At 40.9% G+C, this 23301-nt stretch overlaps 2 protein-coding genes across 2 annotated transcripts in view; both read right to left on the reverse strand.

Annotated features, from left to right (window-relative positions):
- Positions 1-23301, reverse strand: part of MACROD2 (mono-ADP ribosylhydrolase 2) — a 1967591-nt gene that overhangs the window by 1114141 nt on the left and 830149 nt on the right. The window lies entirely within an intron of this gene.
- On the reverse strand, positions 20067-22554 carry LOC136134581 (heterogeneous nuclear ribonucleoprotein A1-like). The gene is given in 3 exon segments (XM_065892233.1): positions 20067-20862; positions 20864-21216; positions 22531-22554. Coding segments are annotated over 3 exon segments (1173 nt in total).

Here is a 23301-nt window from a genome sequence, read left to right on the forward strand (position 1 = left end):
GTTTACCTAATTGATGTTTTTCCAGGAATATCTACTCCCACCCCTAGCCTCTCACCTCATGTTTAATATGCTTTTACATTGTTATAACTGGTCAGTTGTATTTTCAATGGCATACGTTAAAATTTTCAGCAAGAAGCATTTGGTATAAAATAGTCACCTTCACAACACTTGTAAAAATCATTTCTTTAATCCTTCTGTACCCCCTTGAAGTTTATAAAGACATTGTAAGTGGCCTTTGTCAGTATGATTTGGGAGGAAATCAGAAGTACAGGGCATCCACAATGTGAAATATGCCCCCAGATGTAAGCACGGCTTGTGTAATGAGCCCACAGATATATGCACTGGCACCAGTTAGGACACGCACACTGCTGCTCACCAGGGATCCTGTTTTTCTTCCGAAGGAGTCCAGTATAATGTGAGGCTTAAGGTAGAAGAAACTGGTAAAGAAGCTGTGGGCAGTTTACTTCTGCTTCACTGATGTCTCATTTGAAGCCAACCCTTGGAGAGAGTGGCCAGTGAATATTGTGTCCTTATCAGGAATAGGGTGTGGCTTCATCCACGGTTGAACCTAAACATGTAGTCACTGCCCATCTTCCCTATGAAAGGAGGGAAAATGGCATGTATCTGATCCAGTACTTGTGAGAAAGTATTTGTGTACTGCTATTTAAGTCCAGGCTTGGTTCTCACATGGAAACGCAAAGCTCATTACTAAAAATCCCTCCCTCACTCCTGCCACCTTCTCCTACAATTCTGTACCCACGAGGAAGGACTGGGCCACCTGTCACACAGATGGCAAGGACCAGCCCAGGTGGGACTCATTGCTCTGGTCTCAACTTCCCCCCAAAAGATATCTCTGATGTCTCATTTCACTTTGGAACTCTGCACTTCATGGCTCCCACCAGCACTTGGGGTTTTGCAATAGCAAAATGTGCATGTATGCATATCTGCATCCCAACAGACCTTAAAGTCCTGCCTGGCCAGCAGCAGGAGAGTCACTAATACCCAGAGGAACATTGAAAGAGGTACCAGAGCCCTTTAGAAGGCCTTTACACCGGAAGGACACCCAGCTCAATACCAAAACAGCATGAGTGAGCCCACCTTAATAGGGAAAGTGTGAATCTGTCATTTCTAATTTCTTTGTGGGGAAGAGGCAGAGGCTGTCTATTGGGTTTCCTTGTAAACTCTGAGCTGGTTATTCTACATCCTTCCCTACCACGTGGGCTACAGAAAGCTGACCCAGGCTGACTGCATCCCCTGACCTACCTTGCTGTCTGGCTTCTGACTGGAGGCATCAGCAGGATGTCAGAGGGTGGGAGGAGAGAGACCAGGTATTTCTTCCCCGTTCACACAGCTCTGACGCTGTACCTCAGTCAGTGGCTGGGTCCCTCTATGACTCTGTTTCTCTAACTTGGCTGTACATTACAATTACTTGAACAGCTTTAAAAATCCTGATGCCCACACCAAAGATCAATGAAAGATCAATGAAATCAGAATCTCTGGGGCTGGCACCCAGGTGCTAGTATGTTTAAATTTCCCCTGGTGATTCCAATAAGGAGACAAGACTGAGAACCACAGTTCTAGGACAACAGCTCTGCTGGGTGCCCTGTCCTTCGCGGCTCTCACTGTCACTGGGTTCCAGTAACACTCTTTCCCTTGACCCCCTTTAGGCTGAGGGGGTTAGGAACAGTTTCCACCGATCGCTAGGCTCTGAGTGACTCAACATTTTGTGTCAGTTTCCTCAACCTGCCCACATTTCGGTGACTACTCCTTTAATTAAAGTATCTTTCTTTCTTTTTTTAATTTTTTTTATTTTTGCAGTACTTGGGCCTCTCACTGTTGTGGCCTCTCTCGTTGCGGAGCACAGGCTCCGGACGCGCAGGAAGATGTGGGATCTTCCCGGACCGGGGCAGGAACCCGTGTCCCCTGCATCGGCAGGCGGACTCTCAACCACTGCACCACCAGGGAAGCCCCTAAAGTATCTTTCTTTAAAGCACCTGAGAGAAACCATATTTCCTACCACGACCCTTCGTTAAGTTCCTTAGTTACATAAGAAAAAAGAAAGAGTGAACTGGTGAACTGATAAGCATGAGAAGCAAATAAAAGAAAAACTAAACCTAAAACCTTTAGCATGGACATATACTTAGAGATGGAGAAAATCTAATTCAACCCTTAGATATCCCAAGGAGACACCTAGGGAAAAGATTTAAAAAAAAAAAATAGTCAATTTAAACTTATTTTAGAAGGTGGACTGATGCTGCAGGCTGTAACTGCCATTTGCTGGCTCTAGTCACAGTGTTTGCTTAGGCTGGGTGGTCACAGCCTTGGAAGGGAGCATCTCCGCAGGAAGCCCCACCTGGATTTTGCTGCCCTCTTTTCATGTGAAATGATTGCTTACCTTCCCATTCTGTCCTGCTGCTTTGTAAAGACTTGCTGGAAAGCATCAAAGGGGCCAGTGAGAACCAGAGGGCAAAAGCACAAGTCACAATTAGGCAAACAGAGACAGAGTGGCCCCAGATCACAGAGAGCAGGATCCCAACAGGGTGACAGGCAGGGAGGCTCAGCATCGCTTTGCGCAATCACGCTTGGAAAGAGTTCTCACTCTCACCATAAATGAGGCACCCGTGGGGCTTCCCTGGTGGCGCAGTGGTTGAGAGTCCGCCTGCCGATGCAGGGGACACGGGTTCGTGCCCCGGTCTGGGAAGATTCCACATGCCGCGGAGCGGCTGGGCCCGTGAGCCATGGCCGCTAAGCCTGCGCGTCCGGAGCCTGTGCTCCGCAACGGGAGAGGCCACAACAGTGAGAGGCCCGCATACAGCAAAAAATTAAAAAAAAAAAAAAAAAAGAAAAAAGAAAAAAAAGCACTGATTCAGTCTCTCTTACATAAATTCTTTCGCATGATTTTTTGTTCTTTCTCCCTAAAAGTTGAAAGCACTTATGACACACCAGGTCCTGCATTTGACAAGGATTAAAGAGATGTCCTTTTTAACTGTCCAAGGCCATATTCAGAAATGGCCCAGTAATCTGTACAATTTAGGAGGCCATCAGCCAATATGTTAGATTTTTTTTAGGATTCTATCACTTCTCTTCCCACTACATTTTCTCAGGAGCCTTAAGTAGCTTTAATTTATATTCTTCAACCATCTGAAATTAACGGACATGCAGCCGTGCACATTTATGCAACATACATTTTAGAGTATGGTCTGTAGGACTATTGTCCTGGGTTTGTCTCTGACCTGCTGGGTGATGACGGACAAGTCATATCTCCTTATCAATAAAAGGAGGATGCTGGACCGAGTCACCTCCAAGGAACCTTTTCCTGATTTAACATTCTACTAAATTTCCTCCTATTTAGAGCTTTAGAAAACTGAGGACGACTTTTATTGTAAACGTGAGGCTGTTATCTAAGGTTTAAAGGAGATCAGCCTCATAGATGATATTTAGAGACCTAACTACCAAGTAATGGGCAGTTGAGACTGTGCATTAGAAAATTAGAAGACACTGGCATTTTCCAAATGGAAAGATGGAAGAAAAACTCTTGGCCATGAAAAAAGTCTCAACAGCAGAAATAAAGTTATCAATGGTTTAGCAAAGAAAAACCACTCAGAAAATTACCACTCCAGTGGGTTAATAGTTAACAGTTGCCTTAAAATATAAAATTAATTGTACACGTATTTACTGCATGCATTCTCTGCACTATTCACTGTGATGGATACTCCAGAGGTCAGCTGAGAGCGAGCACTAGAAAAATAATAGCAATTCTTTTGTTTTGTTTTTTTTGCAGTACGCGGGCCTCTCACTGTTGTGGCTTCTCCCGTTGCGGAGCACAGGCTCCGGACGCGCAGGCTCAGCGGTCATGGCTCACGGGCCCAGCCGCTCCGCGGCATGTGGGATCTTCCCAGACCGGGGCACAAACCCGTGTCCCCTGCATCGGCAGGCGGACTCTCAACCGCTGCGCCACCAGGGAAGCCCAATAATAGCAATTCTAACAGTAACAACTAGCATTTATTGAGCACACACAGACACAGGTACTGTTTACATAAGCACGTTACAAAAGTCAAATGATTTCTACAGATGCAGCCCTTGTCTTTTTCTTATATCCACAACAGTAATCATGATGATGAGGATGATAGTTAATATTTATAGAGTGCTTACAATTTGTTAGGAACTGAGGCCCTTTTAAATAGTGCTACATAGAAGTGCTCATTGTTAGTTATTATTTAGTCTCTTGGACTTACCTGAATATTCCTTTAAATTAGTACTTAATTGTCTAACTGCCTTCTTTCCTCTAAATCAAAACTTTCATTTGACTCATTTAATTTTCATAAAACCTTTGAGGTGGGTACTATTATTATCACCATTTTACAGATAAACCAAGGCTCAGATGAGTTTGGAAACATGGTTAAGGTCACACTGCTGTTGAGTGGAATAGTGAGTGGGATTTCCACCCAGCACTGTCCCCAGAGCAAGCACCGTCCCCAGAGCAAGTGCTGTGTTGCAACCCCCTGCCTGGAGGACCACTGTGCGTCCCAACTGCAACGATTTCACCCAGACAGGCAGGCACATCAATATAATGAACATGCACTGACACTAAATGCTCTGGGTAGTTAGAAAATAAAATCCTACAGGTTGGATGTCAAGGAGGGAATTTATTGGATCTCAGATCCCCTGCCCGTGACATTCCAAGATCCAAGGTTTACCCATCTTTCTACATAATCAAGCACATAATCTGGATGCAGACTGCATTTTTTTTTCCTTACTACGAAGTCCCACAGGAAGGTTTTAGACTTTTGCATCATCTCCAGAACCCCCTCCAGGGTGGCGATCAGAGAAAATAACAATCCAAGAATGTCTGCTGGCAAATGGCCCATCGGGTAACTGCCACCTGGTCTCACCCTTGTTCAGAACTTCACTCAGACTCCTGCTTTGGTTTAACCACTTTTCTCAGCGGTATCCTTTGGGCATATCTGTCACCTTGTTGCATGTGCTAAATCTCTACGTAACAGGGAAAAAAATAAAAATGTATCATATGACTTTTTTAACAAACATCCTCCACGTGAGGGTATTCTATAGGACATTTCCCTATAGACTAAATAACTCCACAGAGGTACTAATAGTTATTAATATTTAATTGTACTGACCTTATGTGAAAATTCCTTGAAATTAGTATTTAATTGTCTAACTGCCTCCTTTTCTCTAAATCAAAACTTTCACTTTACACATTCATTACCTATTAACTTTGTGGCTTTTAATGCAGTTTTATTTATAACTTGTGTTATATCTGAGCATGTGTGTGCTAAGGCAGTGTTCCACTGTCATACCTCAGCAAGTCCAACTACAGAGATTTCCGTGATCCATTGTCTAAAAGAAATAACTTTGTGAGTTAATGAGCACAAATGTTGGGTCCCTTTGAAATGTAGCACATAAGGAAGCTAAAGAACGGCTCCGTGAATACATCAATACAATTCCAACGGACAGCTATGGAGTGGCTTCACCCTGCTCAGCTCTGTCAGATGATAAGTAAGCAGGCCACTCAGAGCCTGTGCCTGCAGGGGGAGCTTTCAGGGAGACTTTGTGAAGGACAGGAGATATAAACATGAGCATTCTTAGTCAAGGGACTACATGTGCAGAATTTGGAATCAGGAATGAAACTAGCCTGTGTGGAGGACAATGAGATGACCAGTCTTGAAGAATAAAGACACAGACTAAAGACAATGTTCACGGGACTGACTCAGAAAATATCAGGGTGAGCAAAGGAGATGCTCAGTTGAAGGAATCCTCAGTGAGAAAGTGAAGAGGTTTGGAGAACACATTCTGAAAGAGAAATCTGTCTACACTTTGTTGCTCACGCTGGCCTGGAGTGGGAAAGACTCATATAAATATTCTTACGTAACTAACTTTACAAACAGTGACAATCAAGCTGAGCTAAAGCACGTGGCATTATACAATGTGAAGACCAAACTGAGATAACAGAAATAATATAAAACCACTCCACGATTGAGAGGTAGTGTTATTTAAATATCATTATCAGTACAATTATGGTGGTGATAGTGGTGGCAACCGTCCCATATCAACTATTGTCACTTCACTGTCTGAGGTCTTGCTACTCAGAGTGTGGACCTCAGACCAACAGTGTGGGCATCACTGGGACTCACTGAATTAGAATCTATATTTTCACAAAGTCTCTGGATTATTCATGTCCACTTTAAAGGCTGAGAAGCATTTAGTCAAGTGAACCCGAAATCAAATTTGAGAAAGTAGCTTGTCAATCGAAATTGCTACTTAATAAGTGGATTGCCTAGCCTTTCACACTTTCATTTTACAGTTGTAACAGAACAGAAAAACAAGAAACAACCCGATTTTTACTGTGGGTACAAATTCAACAGCACATGTTTCATGTATTTAGAATTCTACCTAAACGTATAAAGAGCTTTTACAACTGGATTTCCCTTCTCCTCTCCCTTTTCTAAATGCTGGGCTCTGTTTTACTAAACTTTTATCCAAGTCAAGTATAGGTGTATCTTATAACGTCTAGACTTTCTGCCAAATTTTACCAAGTCAAATCAGATAATTAAGCTCGATTGAATCTTGTGGATGTTTATTTTAATTAAATTCTATTTATCTGCCTACAGACAGCATTACTAGGGAAAAATCCAAATTAAATTTGATCAAAGGCGACTTGATTAGGTTGCTGGGTTTGTATACATAGAAGGAGTAAGAAGCACAGAAAAGGGGGGGAAGCCCAAGCATCTTTAATGAAACTCAGTATGCTTAATGCAGACCTTGGTACATTTAACAGAAAACTCTATAGAGTGCAGTGGGATCTATGTATCTATTCTGAAATCTTTCTTAAGTAACAAGCTTCATTTTAAAGTTTAGAAATAGCATTTTAAAATGTTAAAGATGCTCTGTACAAGATGATGGCTTGGACACACTATATGTTTTATTTATATATTATCTGTCAAAATGACTTGATATTCTATATGCCTACAACTAATATAGTCAGTGGACTATAAAGGACATACCATAAAAGATAACATCTTTAAAAATATTTTCCTGCTTTTACATGAGAACTTAGTCTCTTTACAAGCTATCAAGGATAAATTAAATCTTGTAATAGATAAAAAGATATTAACATAACAACCTTAAAAGAAGCCATTGTCTGCCAGTCAAACCAAGAGATAAGAATTGAGCTGTGCTTTATTTAAAAACCCATAAGGATCACTCAAAATCTGACTTCTTCCTCAAATGACTCATTGTATCTAAGTGTCAAGGGTTATGCTGCCTCATTAGACTACTGAATACAATGCTGTTCGGAAAGATTCCGTGAAAATTATACTGCTGTTAGATCCAAGATGAATTTACAATGGAGCTTAAGCTTTAAGAGTCGTCATTTGCACTAGTCCCTTGGAAGGCCTTGGATGGGGTCCTAGCAATGTGCTCACACGGTCATATATATTTTTTAAATTAGCAAAAGTAAGAAACAGTTATGGTAACAAGCTGGCTACTGAGAATAATCAATTCCAAAAGTATTTAAGATTAGTCTCTGCCCTAAGATCTTACAGCTCATCGAAAAAGAGGCCTGAAGAAGTTTTCCCAAGTTTGACCACAGTTCTAACAATGTACGTGACATTACTGATAAAGACTTAAGAGGTGGCTTCAGATCACAGAGCCAGGTGCAGAGACCCTGCACACAGCCTACCACCGCCATCTTGACTTTCAGTGTCATTCATGGAGCTTCTGTACAGTGTCCCTCAGAGCTGAGGTGTCGGTGCAGCTGTTTGTGCACTAGAACTCTGTTCTGAAGTGCTGGGTGCAAGGTTTCTGCATGCGGCCCCCTATGAGCAACTGAAAACTAGACTAAGCACAAAGGAAAAGAAAAATAAAAGGGAACAAGATTTCAAGGAAAAGAATCTATAATACTTTATCAATGATGTGAGATATAATGAGAAAAATACAATGTAAAGAAAGGCCTGACTTAAATTACTATCAACAAGCCAAGGTGGAGATTGGTTCAACATGGCAGAGGAGAAAGACGTGCTCTCACTCCCTCTTGCGAGAAAACTGGAATCACAACTAAATGCTGAAAAATCATTGAGAGGAAGACACTGGAACTCACCAAAAAAGATACCCCACATCCAAAGACAAAGGAGAAGCCATAATGAGACAGTAGGAGGGGCACAATCACAATAAAATCAAACCCCATAACTGCTGGGTGGGTGGTTCACAAATTGGAAAACACTTATACCACAGAAGTCCACCCACTGGAGTGAGGGTTTTGAGCCCCACATCAGGTTTCCCAACTTGGGGGCCAGCAATGGGAAAAGATCCTAGAGAATCAGACTTTGAAGGCTAGCGGGATTTGATTCTAAGACTTCAACAGGACTGAAGAAACAGAGACTCCACTCTTGGAGGGCACACACAAAGTAGTGTGTGCATCAGGACCCAGGGAAAGGAGCAGTGACCCCACAGGAGACTAAACCAGACCTACCTGCTAGTGTTGGAGGGTCTCCTGCAGAGGCGGGGGGTGGCTATGGCTCACCGCAAGGACAAGCACACTGGCAGCAGAAGTACTGGGAAGTACTCCTTGGCATGAGCCATCCCAGAGGCCGCCATCAGCCCCACCAAAGAGCCCGGGTAGGATCCAGTGTTGGGTCACCTCAGGGCAAACAACCAACAGGGAGGGGACCCAGCCAAACCCATCAGCAGACAAGCAAATTAAAGTTTTACTGAGATCTGCCCACCAACGCAACAGCCAGCTCTACCCACCACCAGTCCCTCCCATCAGGAAACTTCCACAAGCCTCTTAGACAGCCTCATCCACCAAAGGGCAGAGAGCAGAAGCAAGAAGAACTACAACCCTGCAGCCTGTGGAACAAAAACCACATTCAAAGAAAGACAGACAAGATGAAAAGGCAGAGGGCTATATACCAGATGAAGGAACAAGATAAAACCCGAGAAAAACAACTAAATGAAGTGGAGATAGGCACCTTCCAGAAAAAGAATTCAGAATAATGATAGTGAAGATGATCCAGGACCTTGGAAAAAGAATGGAGGCAAAGATCGAGAAGATGCAAGAAATGTTCAACAAAGATCTAGAAGAATTAAAGAACAAACAAACAGAGATGAATAATACAATAACTGAAATGAAAAATATACTAGAAGGAATCAATAGCAGAATAACTGAGGCAGAAGAACGGATAAGTGACCTGGAAGACAGAATGGTAGAATTCACTGTTGCAGAATAGAAAAAAGAAAAGAAATGAAGACAGCCTAAGAGACCTCTGGCAGAACATGAAACGCAAAAACATTTGCATTATAGGGGTCCCAGAAGGAGAAGAGAGAGTGCAAGGACCCAAGAAAATATTTGAAGAGATTAGAGTCGAAAACTTCCCTAACATGGGAAAGGAAATAGCCGCCCAAGTCCAGGAAGCGCAGAGAGTCCCATACAGGATAAACCCAAGGAGAAACATGCCAAGACACATAGTAATCAAATTGGCAAAAATTAAAAACAAAGAAAAATTACTGAAAGCAGCAGGGGAAAAAAGACAAAGAACATACAAGGGAACTCCCATAAGGTTAACAACTGATTTCTCAGCAGAAACTCTACAAGCCACAAGAGAGTGGCATGATATATATAAAGTGATGAAAGGGAAGAACCTACAACCAAGATTACTCTACCAGGCAAGGATCTCATTCAGATTCCATGGAGAAATCAAAAGCTTTGCAGACAAGCAAAAGCTAAGAGAATTCAGCACCACCAAAACAGCACTACAACAAATGCTAAAGGAACTTCTCTAAGTGGGAAACACAAGAGAAGAAAAGGACCTACAAAAACAAACCCAAAACAATTAAGAAAGTGGCAATAGGAACATACATATTGATAATTACCTTAAACGTGAATGGATTAAATGCTCCAACCAAAAGACACGGGCTTGCTGAATGGATACAAAAACAAGACCCATATATATGCTGTCTACAAGAGACCCACTTCAGACCTAGGGACACATACAGACTGACAGTGAGGGGATGGAAAAAGATATTCCATGCAAATGGAAATCAAAAGAAATCTGGAGTAGCAATACGCATATCAGATAAAATAGACTTTAAAATAAAGAATGTTACAAGAGACAAGGAAGGACACTACATAATGATCAAGGGATCAATCCAAGAAGAAGACATAATTATAAATATATATGCACACAACATAGGAGCACATCAATACATAAGGCAACTGTTAACAGCTATAAAAGAGGAAATTGACAGTAACACAATAATAGTGGGGGACTTTAACACCTCACTTACACCAATGAACAGATCATCCAAAAAATAAAAATAAGAAAACACAAGCTTCAAATGACACAATAGACCAGATAGATTTAATTTATATTTATAGGACATTGCCTCCAAAAACAGCAGATTACACTTTCTTCTCAAGTGTGCATGGAATATTCTCCAGGATATACCACATCTTGGGTCACAAATCAAGCCTCAGTAAATTTAAGAAAACTGAAATCATATCAAGCATCTTTTCTGACCACAACGCTATGAGATTAAAAATCAATTACAGGGAAAAAAAGTAAAAAACACAAACACATGGAGGCTAAACAATACATTACTAAATTACCAAGAGATCACTGAAGAAATCAAAGAGGAAATCAAAAAATACCTAGAGACAAATAACAATGAAAACATGGCAATCCAAAACCTATGGGGTGTGGCAAAAGCAGTTCTAAGAGGGAAGTTTATGGCTATAAAAGCCTACCACAAGAAACAAGAAAAATCTCAAATAAACAATCTAACCTAACACCTAAAGAAACTAGAGAAAGAAGAACAAACTAAACCCAAAGTTAGCAGAAGGAAAGAAATCATGAAGATCAGAGCAGAAATAAATGAAATAGAAACAAAGAAAACAATAGCAAAGATCAATAAAACTAAAAGCTGGTTCTTTGAGAAGATAAACAAAATTGATAAACCATTAGCCAGACTTATCAAGTAAAAGAGGGAGAGGATTCAAATCAATACAATTAGAAATGAAAAAGGAGAAGTTACAACAGACAACGCAGAAATAAAAAGCATCCTGAGACTACTACAAGCAACTCTATGCCAATGAAATGGACAACCTGGAAGAAATGGACAAATTCTTAGAAAGGTATAACCTTCCAACACTGAACCAGGAAGAAATAGAAAATACAAACAGACCAATCACAAGTAATGAAATTGAGACTGTGATAAAAAATCTTCCAACAAACGAAAGTCCAGGACCAGATGGCTTCACAGGTGATTCTATCAAACAATTAGAGAAGTGCTAACAGCCATCTTTCTCAGACTCTTCCAAAACATTGCAGAGGAAGGAACCCTCACAAACTCATCCTATGAGGCCACCATCACCCTGATACCAAAACGAGACAAAGATACTACAAAAAAAGAAAATTACAGACCAATATCACTGATGAATATAGATGCAGAAATCCTCAGCAAAATACTAGCAAACAGAATCCAGCAACACATTAAAAGGATCATATACCACCATCAGGTGGGGTTTACCCCAGGGATGCAAGCATTCTTCAATATATGGAAATCAATCAATGTGATACACCATAATAACAAATTGAAGAACAAAAACCATATGATCATCTCAATAGATGCAGAAAAAGCTTCTGACAAAATTCAACACCAATTTATGATAAAACCTCTCCAGAAACTGGGCATAGAAGGAACCTACCTGAACATAATAAAGGTCATATATGACACACCTACAGCAAACATCATTCTCAATGGTGAAAAACTGAAAGCATTTCCTCTAAGATCAGGAATGAGACAAGGATGTCCACTCTCACCACTATTATTCAACACAGTTTTGGAACTTCTAGCCATGGCAATCAGAGAAGAAAAAGAAATAGAAGGAATACAAATTGGAAAAGAAGACATAAAACTGTCACTGTTTGCAGATGACATGATACTATACATAGAGAATCCTAAAGATGCCACCAGAAAACTACTAGAGCTAATCAATGAATTTAGTAAAGTTGCAGCATACAAAATTAATGTGTAGAAATCTCTTTCATTCCTATACACTAATGATGAAAAATCTGAAAGAGAAATGAAGGAAGCATTCCCATTTACCACTGCAACAAAAAGAATAAAATACCTAGGAATAAACCTACCTGGGGAGACAAAAGACACGTATGCAGAAAACAATAAGACACTGATGAAAGAAATTAAAGATGACACCAACAGATGGAGAGATATACCACATTCTTGGATTGGAAGAATCAATATTATGAAAATGACTACACTACCCAAAGCAATCTACAGATTCATGCAATCACTATCAAATTACCAATGGCATTTTTTACAGAACTAGAACAAAAACTGTTAAAATTTGTAGGGAGACACCAAAGACCCTGAATAGCCAAAGTGGTCTTTAGGGCAAAAAACGGAGCTGGAATAATCAGACTCCCTGACTTCAGACTATACTAAAAAGCTACAGTAATTAAGACAATATGGTACTGGCACAAAAACAGAAACATAGATCAATGGAACAGGATAGAAATCCCAGAGATAAACCCACTCACTTATGGTCAACTCATCCAAGACAAAGGAGGTAAGGATATACAGTGGAGAAAAGACAGTCTCTTCAATAAGTGGTGCTGGGAAAACTGGACAGCTACATGTAAAAGAATGAAGTTAGAACACTCCCTAACACCAGAAACAAAAATAAACTCAAAATGGATTTGAGACCTAAATGTAAGACCGGACACTATAAAACTCTTAGAGGAAAACATAGGCAGAACACTCTTTGACATAAATCACAGCAAGGTCTTTTTTGATCCACCTCCTAGAGTAATGGAAATAAAACCAAAAATAAACAAATGGGACCTAATGAAACTTCAAAGCTTTTGCACAGCAAAGGAAACTAAAAACAAGACAAAAAGACAACTCTCAGAATGGGAGAAAATATTTGCAAATGAATCAATGGACAAAGGATTAATCTCCAAAATATATAAACAGCTCAATATTTATTGTTATTAATAATAAAGAAACAAACAACCCAATCCAAAAATGGGCAGAAGACCTAAATAGATGTTTCTCCAAAGAAGACATACAGATGGCCAAGAAGCACATGAAAAGCTGCTCAACATCACTAATTATTAGAGAAATGCAAATCAAAACTACAATGAGGTATCACCTCACACCAGTTAGAATGGGCACCATCAGAAAATCTACAAACAACAAATGCTGGAGAGGATGTGGAGAAAACGGAACCCTCTTCCACTATTGGTGGGAATGTAAATTGATATAGCCACTATGGAGGGCAGTATGGAGGTTCTTAAAAAAACTAAAAATAGAATTTCCATATGACCCAGCAATCCCACTACTGGGCATATACCCAGAGAACACCATAATTCAAAAAGACACACACACCCCAATGTTCATTGCAGCACTATTTACAATAGCCAGGTCACAGAAGCAACCTAAATGCCCATCGACAGACGAATGGATAAAGAAGATGTGGTATATATATACAATGGAATATTACTCAACCATAAAAAGGAACGAAACTGGGTCATTTGTAGAGATGTGGATGGATCTAGAGACTGTCATACAGAGTGAAGCAAGTCAGAAAGAGAGTAACAAATATCGTATATTAACGCATATATATGGAACCTAGAAAAATGGTCCAGATGAACCGGTTTGCAGGGCAGTAATTGAGACACAAATGTAGAGAACAAACATATGGACACCAACGGGGGAAAGTGACGGGGGCTGAGGGTGGTGGTGTGATGAATTGGGAGATTGGGATTGAAATGTATACACTGATGTGTATAAAATGGATGACTAATAAGAACCTGCTGTTTAAATAAATAAATAAAATTAAATTATAAAAATAAATAAAAAAGGGAACCTAAATACTTATGAAACAAGGCAATCTTTTCTCAGCTATTAATATTTTTTTTAATTTCATCAACTTAAAGGAAAGAATGAGTTTTAATAATCACTTCATAACAGATTTTATAAGTTTTCTTTCTCTCAAAGAGGGCTCACCCCAAATGTCATGTAAGTTTCAGTCCCCACAAAACCTGAATTCATCCCTGAATTAGATACAGATGTTTATACTTGAGTAACAAACAGGTTTTTTAAACATAACACTGGTAGTGTAAAATATAATCTATTTCATCTCCACTGCATCAAGTGAGAGGATCACCCCAAGATGTGGCACAAATCATTAAACACAAAATGTCCTAAAATAAAAGTAGGCAGGCAATCTAGTCACACTGAGTAAGACGTTTCATGTGTTAAGTCTAGGCCTATCGACTACCAGTGTTCTGCGTGTCATCAGTTAAGTACACCAATACAGTGATATAAAAACTCTCTGGACAGGTACATGTAAAAGTATGAGATTAGATCACTCCCTAACACCATACACAAAAATAAGCTCAAAATGGATTAAAGACCTAAATGTAAGGCCAGACACTATCAAACTCTTAATTAGAGGAAAACATAGGCAGAACACCCTATGACATAAATCACAGCAAGATCCTTTCTGACCCACCTCCTAGAGTAATGGAAATAAAAACAAAAATAAACAAATGGGACCTAATGAAACTTCAAAGCTCTTGCACAGCAAAGGAAACCATAAACAAGACCAAAAGACAACCCTCAGAATGGGAGAAAATATTTGCAAATGAATCAACAGAATAAAGGATTAATCTCCAAAATTTACAAGCAGCTCATGCAGCTCAATAACAAAAAAACAAACAACGCAATCCAAAAATGGGAAGAAGACCTAAATAGACATTTCTCCAAAGAAGATATACAGACTGCCAACAAACACATGAAAGAATGCTCGACATCATTAATCATTAGAGAAATGTAAATCAAAACCACAATGAGATATCATCTCACACCAGTCAAAATGGCCATCATCAAAAAATCTAGAAACAATAAATGCTGGAGAGGGTGTGGAGAAAAGGGAACACTCTTGCACTGCTGGTGGGAATGTGAATTGGTTCAGCCACTATGGAGAACAGTATGGAGGTTCCTTAAAAAACTACAAATAGAACTACCATATGACCCAACAATCCCACTACTGGGCATATACCCTGAGAAAACCAAAATTCAAAAAGAGTCATGTACCAAAATGTTCATTGCAGCTCTATTTACAATAGCCCGGAGATGGAAACAACCTAAGTGCCCATCATCGGATGAATGGATAAAGAAGATGTGGCACATATGTACAATGGAATATTACTCAGCCATAAAAAGAAATGAAAGTGAGCTATTTGTAATGAGGTGGATAGACCTAGAGTCTGTCATACAGAGTGAAGTAAGTCAGAAAGAAAAAGACAAATACCGTATGCTAACACATATATATGGAATTTAAGGAAAAAAATGTCATGAAGAACCTAGGGGTAAGACAGGAATAAAGACGCAGACCTACTGGAGAACGGACTTGAGGATATGGGGAGGGGGAAGGGTGAGCTGTGACAGGGCGAGAGAGAGTCATGGACATATACACACTAACAAACCTAAGGTAGATAGCTAGTGGGAAGCAGCTGCATGGCACAGGGATATTGGCTCAGTGCTTTGTGACAGCCTGGAGGGGTGGGATAGGGAGGGTGGGAGGGAGGGAGACACAAGAGGGAAGACATATGGGAACATATGTATATGTATAACTGATTCACTTTGTTATAAAGCAGAAACGAACACACCATTGTAAAGCAATTATACCCCAATAAAGATGTTAAAAAAAAAAAACAAAAAAAAACTCTCATCACAGGCCATAAAATTAACAAGGCTCCCAGATCCCCATTTCTTGCAACCCAAATTCAAGAATGGGTATTCAACAGCAACCAGTTATTGCCTTTCTCACAGCAGTTTCTAATTTTTCTAATTATGGAACAGCCTGCTCTTTTCATGTAAAGAGTAATCCTACCTATCTGAGCACAGCTTTCTGCTGGTGAAGACAGACGCGCTGGAAAGCCATCTATACGTTCTGCTTGGTGCCCCCCTGCACCCAAAGACAAAAGTTAGGAGGATGATGAGGTTTAAAGTGTCCTTCTGGGGTCACGGACTAGGTTAAAACCAATGGCCGGCAGGAATATTAAGCCCCTAATTCTGACCTCATTACTCCAGGATTCCAACCAAATGAGCAAACTGGCCACCTGGTGCAACACACAACACACCCAGAACCAACTGAAATACACTCTGAGGGATGAGTATGCAGGGTCCATTTAACGATAGTGGTGCTTACTGGTTCCTTTTACATTTTTCTCATTGCTTATTTAACGCTTGTCATTTCTTCCACTTCAGCAACCCCCCCAAAAATTATTGGCTTTCATTGCTCCGTATGGATGTCTGATAAAATCATATAAGCACATACTTGGCCACCAACATAGTGCTTCTAGAACTTGCTTCTCAGACACTCGCAAACCATGGTAACTCCATCAATGTCCTATGGTCATTTTTTAAGGTATTTAGTAATGCAAAATTTAAAAATAGAGAAAAAGTATTGCTGGAAAACTGAAGGTGAGCTAAGACATGGGTCGAGACAGCAAATAATAGCATGCCCTCTCCATTTCTCTTTATTGCTTTCCTTCATGTTCTTTTTCCCCCCTCCTTGCTTTGACTCTATATAGCTCCATCTTCTGCCTCCAAACTCCACCCTGTTTTGAAAATGTCTATGAGAATCATCATTTAGACAAGCAGACGGTTCTCACTGAGCCACAAAAGCACTTCTAGTCAACACGGCCAGAATTCCAGAGGCACCTAAAGCCCCCAACTCTCTACCAGAGCATTCGGTCACTAAAAAACAGTTTTGCCTGTCCTCTCCAATCTCACTTCCTCTGGCCTCATTCAGGCCATGATTTCTTACTTGGTCTGTCACTTTATATTCCAAACTGGTCTCTGCCCAGCTCACCTTTACACTTTTACACACACACACACACACACACACACACACACACACACAGCTACTTCAGTCAGAATAATCTCTGTAAAAGACTAAAACATTCAAGCCGCTTCCTGCTCAAATCACTATAGTAACCATAGCCCACCATTATCTATACAATAAGACCCAGGAATCTGGATGTGACATGTTAGTCCTTCCAGGGCCAGGCCCCGCCTCCCTCTCTAGGCACATCTCACAGCTCCCAGCACTCCCACGTTAGCCATACCCTCATGTGATTAACTAACCACACACTTTGGTTCATACTCCTGAGTATTTCTTTAGGTTTTTTTTTCTCAGCTACCTGGATAATTCTCACCCATCTTTCAAGACTCGGCTCTAGAACCATCTGAGATGCCCCAGGTTGGTCTAACTGCCTGTCATCTGGATCCTCACAACCTGTCATTCATTCCTCCACTGTACCTATATTCATCAGACTATAATGAAATGCTACTTTTGCTTCTTGCTTCCCCAGAGAGATTGAGTTTCTTGAGGGCAGGAACCTCTTTTATCCGTGCTGTAGACCTTGAGCTAAAGCAGGGCCTCACACAGAATACCTAGGGATAAGTTTGTTGAATAGAACAGAATAGAATTAAACTTGGCCCATGTGAGGACATGGGTGGCTTCCCAACCAAGGGCATTATTAATACTAAGCAGTGAAAGAAAATTTCTTCACAAACTTTGCCTCCAGGTGGACAAGTATTTCTCATTGCTTTCCCTAGTCTTGTACCCCAGATCAGGTGGACACATGGGGGTGCAGGGGTCCTGTGACACAGTACTGAAATGTGATCTCTGGCTGGCAACTACAGAGTGGGAGGTCTGCTACAGAGCCATCTCCAGGGCATGCTCCCATATCTAATGTTGCCATAGGCTCTCCCAGAGAAGGATGCTACATGGGCTTGCAAATGTGCAAAGGTGACAAAGCTATAGGTCCCCCTTCCCATCTTCTACCAAACTACTTGAAAGAGTGATGCACTTTTACATCTCTGTTTTTACCTTTTACTCCTTCCTGTGCCCACTGCAATTTTCCCCCCTCCCACTGCAATTTTTGCCTCACCACAACTCTAAGGAAGCTGTTTTCCCTACAGTCACAGTGAGCTCCCAAATCAAAATGGCTATCGATGTCTTTTTCATCCCTACGTATCTCTTTGTCTCCAAAGCTGACTATTCTATGCCTCCATGATAACATTTACTACATTTTACCTTTTCACTGTGCACATCTTTGCATACATGACCCTCAAGCCATCTTAGTGAAGGGCAAGCAGATTTTCACATTCACCTCAGTACCCCTATAACTCCTATGACAGCATCATATTTCACATGTGAAACACAAATCAATGTTTGTTGACTCAAATTAACCCTAGAATAGTTTATCCAAAGATGAAATTGTGTCCCTCCATGGAAACCATCTACCAAGAAGTCACAACTTTAATAAGCTGACCTGTAAATGGGATGAGGGAAGAGTAAATAGAATTTGGTAAAATCCCCCTGTTGCTCTTCAAACTGTCATTATATTCCACTGTAATTATTCTGTGCTGGGGACCAAAGTTCATTAGCAACTAAACCAATTCCATCTCCCTAGGGGCTACAAATTCAAGGGGAAGGTAAATTTGTAATCTGGTGTCCAGCCTCCAGTTTAGGTGGCTCTCCAGGGAGAATGAAATCAAAATGTCCAAGTCCCAAAACTAAAAAAGTCACCTGCATAAGCTTAAAAAAAATCATAAATAAAATGAGCAGTCCCTTTTAATTCTTTGTCTCAATAACAACTTAGTTCTTTGTGTTGCTCCCAAAGACACCACCACTTCTTTTCCTAGACAGAAAGCTTTTTGTAAATTAATATGAGACCTCATTTTCCAATATCATGAGTTTATGTATATGTATATAGACCTAATCCAACTAAAACGTACTATGCTGTGTATAGTAATCTCTTCAGTATTTGGAATTATTTAGAGGTTCCAGCTGCATCTAAACCAGGATATTCTAAAACCTGCCCATCAGCTTGTGGTGCCCTGGATTACCTCACGTCTCCATCAAGAAGAGAACTAAATAGCTCCTAAAATGACATTAGGATGTGAATTAAACACTCCAGTTAACACACACCTGATACAACAGTGGCAAACAAAACGCAAATACTTAACGCTGGCTGCACGCTGAATCTTTCCTCACCTGAAGGAAGTCTACATGTGTATATTTCCCCATGAGTTAAACCTGTGAAGTTCTGATATTCGCTGAGTGAATAGATAAATTGGCCCTGTGCCAGTCCAAATGATTTGCATTTTTCCATTCCAAACTCTATTTGCATATCTTCAATAGCATTCTTCAGAATGTTTCATACTATATTAGGCTGGGTTTTAGAACTGTCATAGAGCTTCAAATCAGCCATGTACTGCAGGCATGAGATGTTCACCTTCCCATCTTTGGGCTCTTTTGTTTTCTCATGTAATGAATTGCAAACAGAATTGTAATATCTTAGATGTCTAGAAATTCTCTGTATTTTTAAACTATGGCTCTCTTTCCCATGTGCTTTTTACCATATTAGTGATATTTCATTTAGTCGCTGTGATCTGTAAAAAACCTAAATTTTGAGAATCCAACATAGAAGCATACATAATCTTTAGCAGAACTTGGGTTGGGCTCTTGAAGTAATAGATCTCTCCAGGATTCAGAAAATATTCCTTTTCTTTGATTTTCTTGCATCCAGATTTGCTGTGATGAGACACAAATGCCAGAGGAGGGGGTCAGGAGCCTGTTTTTATGGGCAATGGGATTCTGGCTGCTGTCATCTTCCCTTGCTTTTATTATTATTATTTTTTTTTTTTTAAAAAAGACACATTTATTCAGCGTCATGATCAGACTAGTACATTTAGCAATCAACAGCACGGGTGCAAACAACAAAAAAAAAATCTACATTAAAACCCTTTGTTGGAATGCTTTACACTTTCCACAGAACAGAAACTAACATAACCTGTTATACAATTAGTCACTAATACAGTCCTTGAGGTTTTTTTGCCCATACACACGAGTATTGTCTAAAACATGTCTTCTTTGTAGAAGCTAGGTCCTGCCACCACTGTGCTTGGCTGAGTTCACAAATCTGTTGTAACCTGTAGCTTCCCTGTCACTTCTCTGGCTCTCCTCTCCTGCTAAGCTTTGTTTCCTGGCAGTAATCAAAACCTCTGCCACTGCCATAGCTACTGCTGCTGCTGGAACCACCACAGCCACCTTGGTTTCGGGGTGTGGCAAAGTATTGGCCTCCACCACCATAGGGGCCAGAACTTCTGCCTCCAAAGTTTCCTCCTTTCATGGGTCCAAAATTTGAAGATTGATTGTTGTAACTGCCAAAATCATTGTAGCTTCCACCACCTCCAAAATTGCTTCCACTACCACCGCCAAAGCCGCCTTCGCCTCCTCCGTTGTTATAGCTGTCACTCCCGCCATAGCCACTGCCTTGGTTTCCATAACCCTGTCCATCACTTCCATAGCCTCTGCTTCCTCCAGAGTAACCAGGGCCGCCTCCTCCATAACCACCATCATCACCAACTCCATTATAGCCATCCCCACTACCACCATATCCACCACCACCACGGCTGCCACCCAAGCCACCTCAACCACTGAAGTTTCCTCCATGACCAAAGTTGTCATTCCCACCAAAACCACCTCCACGACCACCACCAAAGTTTCCAAAACCACTTCGACCCCTCTGGCTGGATGAAGCACCAGCCATCTCTTGCTTAGATAGGGCTTTCCTTACTTCACAGTTGTGGCCATTCACAGTGTGGCGTTTCTGAATGACAATCTTGTCTACGGAGTCATGGTCATCAAAGGTTACGAAAGCAAAGCCTCTCTTTTTGCCACTGCCTCGATCAGTCATGATTTCAATCACTTCAATTTTCCCATACTGTTCAAAATAATCTTAGGTGATGTTCTTCAGTGTCTTCTTTAATGCCACCAACAAAAATCTTTTTCACAGTTAAGTGGGCACCAGGTCTTTGAGAATCTTCTCTTGAGACGGCCCTCTTTGGTTCCACAACTCTTCCATTCACCTTGTGTGGCCTTGCCTTCATGGCCGCATCCACCTCCTCCACAGTGGCATACGTGACAACCCCGAAGCCTCTGGAGCAATTGGTGTTTGGATCCCTCATCACCACACAATCTGTGAGCGTTCCCCACTGCTCAAAATGGCTCCTCAGACTCTCATCGGTTGTTTCAAAGCTCAAACCTCCTATGAAGAGCTTCCGCAGCTGTTCGGGCTCTTTGGGTGACTCTGACTTAAGACATGACGGCAGTGGTGGGGGGTGGGAGGAGAGTCAAAGATGCTTGCTCGGCGGCGTCCACGAGCAGAAAGTTCCCTTGCTTTTAGATGAGTGTTACTACCTGTCAAGGGAGGGCTTGAGCAAGGACATCAAATAATGCCTGGTGGGTGCACAATTTGCTCCATAACACCTGTGGCATGCCAAAGTTAGAGTTGCAACATCAACACATCTTTAATCGAAGATGACAATTTATCCATTAGAAAATATTTTCACACTCTATTGGTAAAACAATGAATGGTGAGGTCAGGAGTAAGACCTGAATAAAGTTGGAGGAATGAAATGTAGATGACGAGGATGATCAGCCAGGAAGGAAAAGGTAGAAAAAGGTTGAATCCAAGTAAAAAGGGCATCAGGACGGATAAAGAGAAGACCGTATTTCATCAACTCAAAGATGGCAATGTCATCCCACCTTAACATCTGTGTAATTGGAAGCTGAAGATAGGCTAGGATTTTGTAGGTCTGTCCAAGTGGTCACAGCACCTAACTGTGGCAAAGAGGGCTGACCAGGCCAGAGTGGCAAATATGTTTTTTCACCTGTCAACTCTGGTCAACAGGTAGAGGCTGCCTGGATCATAGTTTTGAGAAGAATTCTGAGGCTGTGTCTTAGTGAAGAGTGTTGGTTCCATGAAGAAAAAGGCTGTGATTGATGAGTGATGTCTGCCTGAGAAGAAGAAATATTTACAGGATTACCATGAATTTGCCATCCCTAGCCCAGGCTGTCCAGATTAAGTGGGACAACTTTAGGTAGATAATTCTCCCCAGAGGTAAAGGGTTTGATTGCCTCAGTCTGAAACTCTTGCTATGTAATCTTCTCATAGAATTACTAAGCATGAATTTCAAAAGAGGGGATTGTCAGCTTACCAAGAAATTCTACTCTGAAGATAAACGGACAACTTTTTCTCGCATTTTTACTCTCTCCATTATATAGACTATGAAGATGCCTTGAGAAGTTCTAAGAGGAGAAAAATGTTAGTCATTCCTATGCAGTAGCTAGGGAGAAGGTTTTATAAATCGGCTAGAATATATGGGTGGAAGCGTGTGTAAGTTCTTTGTCCAAGCCCTAGAAAGTCCATTAAGTGAAAATGAAAACAAAGTTAGGTAATAAACCTTAAAGGAGCATTGTTTTTACATCAGTAGTAGCCTTATTAAAATATACATCAATTTTAATTTTGCTTCAGTTAGAAAAGGCAAAAGCCCTTGTCTCATATATGCCTAGTGGGGTATAAGACCACTCCTCATCAGCAATTGTCAAATCATTTGTTTAAATACCGTTTCTCCACATTCAACTCCCATCTTCCTGCATAAGAATAACATTTCCGGGCTTCCCTGGTGGCGCAGTGGTTGAGAGTCCGCCTGCCAATACAGGGGACATGGGTTCGTACCCCGGTCCGGGAAGATCGCACAGGCCGCGGGGCAGCTGGGCCCGTGAGCCATGGCCACTGAGCCTGTGCGTCCAGAGCCTGTGGTCCACAGCGGGAGAGGCCACAACAGTGAGAGGCCCGCGTACCGCAAAAAAAAAAAAAAAAAAAAAAAAAAAGAATAACATTTCCTGAGAATAGCATTTAGTGATATATGCCCCTAAGAGAGCCACGGAGCCCCTGGAGCTCATTAATCCCGCCACCTTTTGTGAGATGAGGGCCTGAAATGGTTGGAGTTCACTTTAAACCGGACTGAATTCCAAAGCAAAGGGCTCTGAGGTGGCAAACAGCTCATTAATTCAGAGTGTAATTCAGTGGCAGAAGAATTGTTTTAAACGCACAATCTAAAACTATTTAAATTCACATTATAATTATAAACAAAAAGTATGCACTTCAAATTTTAAATCTGGATATGTAATCTACCGATAAAACTAATGAACAGAAATTTTAAAAAAGAGGGGACTGTCATCTTACCAAGAAATGCTAATCAGCCTGCTTTTTGAAGTGTGCCTCATTTGCATCACAAGCATTATTATGAAAATTCAACATTATGCTTCTGTATATTGCATTGTACTGCTCTGCTGAACATCAAAAAAAGCAGGCAACACTTCCTCAAAGTGAA

This window comes from Phocoena phocoena, chromosome 15 (genome assembly GCF_963924675.1).
Source record: "Phocoena phocoena chromosome 15, mPhoPho1.1, whole genome shotgun sequence".
Taxonomy (NCBI): domain Eukaryota; kingdom Metazoa; phylum Chordata; class Mammalia; order Artiodactyla; family Phocoenidae; genus Phocoena; species Phocoena phocoena.